This window comes from Salvia hispanica, unplaced genomic scaffold (assembly GCF_023119035.1).
Source record: "Salvia hispanica cultivar TCC Black 2014 unplaced genomic scaffold, UniMelb_Shisp_WGS_1.0 HiC_scaffold_610, whole genome shotgun sequence".
In the NCBI taxonomy this organism is placed as follows: domain Eukaryota; kingdom Viridiplantae; phylum Streptophyta; class Magnoliopsida; order Lamiales; family Lamiaceae; genus Salvia; species Salvia hispanica.
Window position 1 is genome coordinate 27,001 of NW_025952367.1, and position 6,000 is coordinate 33,000.

The 6,000-nt window shown below is 34.8% G+C and overlaps 1 protein-coding gene across 1 annotated transcript; it reads left to right on the forward strand.

Moving 5' to 3' along the window:
- Positions 1 to 3,295: 3,295 nt before the first annotated feature.
- On the forward strand, positions 3,296 to 5,997 carry LOC125199657 (the record flags this gene model as incomplete). Its single annotated transcript, XM_048097602.1, has 5 exons — positions 3,296 to 3,475; positions 4,465 to 4,510; positions 4,970 to 5,096; positions 5,171 to 5,247; positions 5,939 to 5,997. Coding segments are annotated over exons 1-5 (462 nt in total), but the record flags the coding sequence as incomplete, so codon positions are not given.
- Between the last annotated feature and the right edge of the window lie 3 nt (positions 5,998 to 6,000).

Consider the following 6,000-nt stretch of genomic DNA (forward strand, 5'->3'; position numbering starts at 1 on the left):
TGCAAGATTGTATCCCAGATTAAATTAGTAGTGTATTTGGTTCATGAGATTTAGTCCCTCAACTAAATCCTAGATGGATAATCATGGGATAATTAGTCATAGCTAACCCTTTATGACTAAAATAATCTCACGACTCAATCCTAGATTATATTTTGATATTATTTTATTTAGGAAACCGAACACCACCTACGTAAGTAAAGAGTTGACAGCAAATGACAAAAAATTTATACTCCGCATAGGTGAAGTTTCATCATTATTGGATCTTTTATACCTCACGTAGGCTAAGAGTTAGACACGCATAATTATGATAAAATGAACACGAAAGAATCATGAGATATTATTTCGATGTAATCCGAATTTCAAAGAAATATGAGCATTGATCCACACAAACATGTTAAAATCACCCCAAAATTACTCTCAAGTTACAAGAGAACAGCTATGAAAGCAGTTCTCTCTGGATTGAACCTAGGCAGTTTAACATTTTAACTAAAATTATTGATATTGAATTTGTCAGTAGTTATTTCACAACAAAATAATCTGGTCGCGTGTATGATATATTGTTGACGTTTTTTAATCAATAACGCCACTTTCTTTATGCATAGACGACAGAGTTTAGCTCATAAGCAATGACGTTACATATATTTTTTGGTTGGATCGAATCACCACAAAATAATCCGGATGTGTGTATGTTATTATTTACGTTTTTCAATAAAACAATGCCATTTTCTTTATGCATGGACGACATAGTTAACTCACCAGTACTAACGTTACGTATATTTTTTTCCGTTGGATCAAACCATGGCAATATAACTTAATTATTGAGTTTGAATTTAATTGTAGTATATTCTTTATTAAGATTCTCAAACGATATAAAGTGGTTGTTACCACTTTATGAATAGCTATAGTATATTCTTTATGCTGGACGACATAGTTAACTCACCAATACTAACGTTACGTATATTTTTTTCCGTTGGATCAAACCATGACAATATAACTAAATTATCGAGTTTGAATTTAATTGTAGTTATTTCACCACAAAATAATCTGGTCACATGTATGGTATATATTGCTGGCGTTTCTCAATTAAACAACGTTATTTTCTTTAAGCATAGATATAGTTTAACTCACCAATAATGACGTTACTTATATTTGTTCGATTGGATCGAATTGAGATAGTTTAACTAAAAACAATAAGTTTAAATTTGTTTGTAGTTATATCATCCTAAAATAATCGGGTTGCATATATGGTACTACCTTCATCCCACAATAAGTGTCACATTTTGCCATTTCGGTCTGTCCCACAATATTTAACTTTTACAATAAATGTTAAGTAGGCTCCACATTCCACCAATGACTCAACTTATTTTAACACAATTATACCCGCAAGTGTACGGGGCTAATGTAGCAAATAGTAAGCAAAGAGTATCGTATCCACAGAGACAATGAGTGTCAACCTAATTACCACGAACCAACCTCAACTACTATCTAGATGAATCAGAATTTTGGTTTTTCTAAATCTATTTAAAATCAAGGTAAAAACAATTAAAAACAACTAGAGAACTAAAAGCAAATAAGGAAACGGATGTAGATCAAGGATGAGAAGGTAGAATCCTACGGGATCGATAACAACTATCCTATGCTCAACTAACTTCCTAACTATGCCAACAAAGGGTCTCAAGGGTTATTAAGCTATCACTAAGATAAAACTATATCTTTTCTCAAAGCATATAATTTGTAGATTGCTACCTAGAACCGAAGTGTCCTTCCTAGAACTAAAATAACAACTCCTAAAAGCTCCTAAGATACTTAGCTTCATTCAAAGGCTCAAATCTGTCAATTATATTGGCAAAGACGTCAACTTCTCTTCTTTCAAATTAAACTACTCACTTCCCAGGTATTGTAGTAAAATCCACATGCATTTATAAGGTGATCAATCAAATAAATGTATAAGCACAAGAGAAGTCAAAATAACCACATGAGCCAAGACATAGAAAAAGGAAATCAATTAAATATAAGAATCATTGTATCTCCCTCGTAGAACTCTACGAAGGATTTAGCTACTCATGTTCATCACAAAAGTCAAAGAAATATTCAAAGAAATATTCAAAAACATTGTTTGAACAAGAATAAAACTAAAAGTAGAAACTCCTAGAATTGGATTGGGCGGATTGGAAGTCTCGTCTTCAACCTTGCGATGAATACTCGTCCTCTGCTCGTCCTTCTCTTCTTCCTAGGTGAAAAAGTAGTATTTTTGGGGTAGGAGGCGTGTAAGTTGTGTTTGGAGGCGTTTTCTAGGCATATATATACCTAGGGTTGACTTTGGGCCCAAAACAAACTGTCGAACGAAGCTGGCGGGTCGCCAGGTTGGGTGTGCGTTGAAGCTGGGGAGTCGCCAGCTGCTTACGGCATTTTTCTCGTCTTTTGCTGGCGGGTCGCCAGGTTCGTTTGCATGCGAACCTGGCGGGTCGCCAGCTATGTCACTGCTCTGCGCTGTCTTGGTAAAACGGCCATAACTTCTTCTACCGAACTCCGATTGAGACGTTTAAGATATCCACGTGAAGCTATTTCGAAGACAAAGAGAATGGTATGCATTATATGCGAATCGGACTTCAAAATCTCCAAATAAGCTGTCTCGAACATTGAGTAGCTGCACATCCACATATTTTGTACATTTTTCTACACATTCTTCACAAAATGGTCAAAATACCAACATAATAGAGAAGTAGCTATAACCATGTCTCAAAGTACACAATATATGATCAAAACCAAGTAAAACTACCCTCTAAAGTCATGTAAAATCCAAGTGAATCAACCAATCAATTCTAATTACATTTTATTATAAAACTAACTAACTATATATATATATATATATAGGGATGTGATCAAATAAAAACTCTAAATATTATACAAACTCAAAACTATGATCGGACAAGTGTTAAATAAATAGATAAAAAAGTAAGAAAGAGAAAAAGGTAGAGAGAATAAAGTAAAAAGTGAATAAAGTAGAGAGAATAAAGTAAGAGAAAGTAAAGTAAGAAAGAGAAAAAACTTACTATAAATGGAAATGACTTAACTATGAGGGAACTTCTCGAAATAGAAAAATGACTCAACTATAAGGAAACGGAGGGAGTATTATTGATATTTTTCATAAAAAAATTTCATTTTCTTTATACATAGAAGACATGGTTGCATTAAATTAAAATTGCTAAAAATATTATCAAAGGTATATTGAAAATTTTTCGGCTGAGCTCTTAAATTGCAGGCAATTTGCCCTATAAATAAAACAAATGTAAGTGCAAGAAAATTTTACAATAAGGGCATCATGGATGGTGGCTGCTCCGCGTCCTCGCCCTCTGAATTGGCCAATGCTTCGGCTACCTCCGGTGGAGGCGGCGGCGATGGCGGCGCTTCCAAGTTCCTTGCCAACCTCCCCTCTCGCGGCAACTTCTCCTCGACCGTTCTCTCCTCTTGCTTGGCAAGTTTCTCTTCCCCTAAGCCCTCGGATTATTCCTTTTCTTATAATTGTTTCTGTTTTATCATATAATAACACAACCGCATATATGTTGCTACTTCAATGTGAATTCTTTATTTCCTTATACAATGTTAAAATTGATAGCTTTTGTTAAGATAATTTTTCTAGGGTTCTTCTCTTTCCCAATTCGATCAAGGCATTTTTTCGGCTGTGATTTTTCCCCATTTTTTCCACGAATTATAGTACATGCATGAAGATCTAGTAAATATGCTGTTTGCAACATTCTCGATTTAGTCGGAATTCACCAGGAGTGAAATGAAAGGAATTGATGCAGAGCATGCTTCATTTCTGGGATAATATTAGAAAGATGAAGTCACTTAATCATAACTAGACCTTTGCCCTGGTACCATAATTTAGAGTTCCTGCATTGCTATCTTAATTGGCCTGGACTCTTCATTTCTTCCTGATTGATACAACTGCAAGGTGTTTAGGGCATATTCGAAGATTAATGCTTAGAATTCTCGTGTGGTGAAGGCAACATGTTGCTAAGTAGATTGGTTAGATTCCATTTGATGTGAAAATGTGGTCTTGAGGTTGGTTAGTGCGTGATTTGGGGGGATGACCGAAATGTAGTGCTGAACGTAAAAGGTTATTTCTAGGTTCAGTGTGTAGCTTCGCTGTAACTTCATTTTCTAGGATGCCAATGCTTATTTGGAGGTTTTGTAAAGGTTGTTTTATAGGTTTCTTGAGTAATCATGGAAATGCGATTTATATGCGAATCGCAATTCAAAGCATTCTCTGGGAGAACCATGGATCAATTAAAGCTAATGAATAACTGGATCTCACATTTGTGATCTGCTGGATGTAATAACACCACAAATGTTGTCTATCTTCTTAAAGTCACTTTTATCTCCTCAGAAGATGTTGGTATATTTTTCAGTTTTCATCTGTGTTCATGGTTTTACATGCTTAGTTGTTTACAATACATGCAGGGAGGCGCTCGTGTTTACATTTGTCATCGTGATACATCACCTCCAGGTACTTTTGTTCCCTCTATTAGCCTTTAAACTTTAAACAAGAAAAAAGTCCTATGTGATTACGATTGGTTATTACCTTGATATGCACATTAAAAGCAATAGTAATCTTGCCTTTAACACCTAATTCATCTACGATGCAAAGATTTTTTTTTTTTTTTTGTAAGTATGTTTCAGTGTCACTAATCTTCAGCCTTATTCTTCTTCAGACAATTTTTTAGCATTCTTTTCTATGATATTCATGCTATTAATATCTTACCACCTCATTGAGTGTATGAAATGATGGAAAGTGAAGAACACAGACATCAGATTAAGCTCCATTTCGTTTTCCTTTTCTAACATTAAATAGGAAGCTTGCATAACTTGGTTCTTGTTGTTCAGTTTTATATGTTGTCTCTTCTTTCGTAATCTATTTTGCTTATTGTCACTATAATCATGCTTATCTCATCTGTTTTTTAACCAGATAACCAGGTTATAAGAACAAACCAGACGAATATACTTATCAGATCTCTTATGCTTATGAAACAAAAGGGTGATTCGGGTTCAAGAGATGGGAAAGGAGCTGGTTCAAGCCAGGGCTCAAGGAAAAGGTAATGGGTCCACAGTTATATTGATATTTGCTTAATTATTTGGCTTCATACTCCATTGAACTGCAACTTTCCAGGGCTGCTGAGAAATCTTTGGATGGTAAAGCTGCTGGAAAAAAAGCAATGTCTAGCACTCAGCATGGTTCTTCTCAAGGTGAGTGTATCTTAAGTTGTTTTACAATATCATTGAACAAATGAAGAACTATACGAACTGTAATTTCACATACTACGGTTGGAAAGACTATCTACAAGCTGTATGTTTGTGGCAATGTGGCATGATGTTGTCTTCTTGTATGTATTTCATCAAATGAAGTTAACGTTGTAACTGTATAAGAGTTGTGTTGGCCTCATTTGCAGTAAAGTCACTTTACTCATTAACAACCTCTAGTCATGATTTTTCTGAAAACTTTTATGTGAGAAACTAAGGGAATATAGGAATGGTTAAATTAAAGAGAAATCACTTTGAATTTCCTATTAACTGGATCATTTATCTCTCAAGTTGTTCTTGAGAACAGAACTAAGATATTAGTGTCTAATGGTTAGTGTTTCTGATGCTGTCTTGTCAGGAAACGAAACACTGTATTGTTCTGTTATCGAACATTTTAGGAGTCCTCTCCTTTTGACTTATTTCTTGGAAGTTATCTTTTCATCTCTGAAGTCTTTGTGTTTGTGCAGTAGCTACGTAATGAGAGTAAAAAAGCAATATAGCTCTCTTTCTGGATGTGCCTTAATATGTTTTCTGTGCATATGCAGTAGTAAATAAGAAACTACTGTGACTTTTTCTTCTTACATACTGTATCATTTTTTCTCGATGAAACTAACTATATTTTTGGATGATCATACAGAACTGCAGAGCTTGACAGTAGATAAACTTCGTGCTCTACTTAGAGATAAAGGCCTTTCAGCG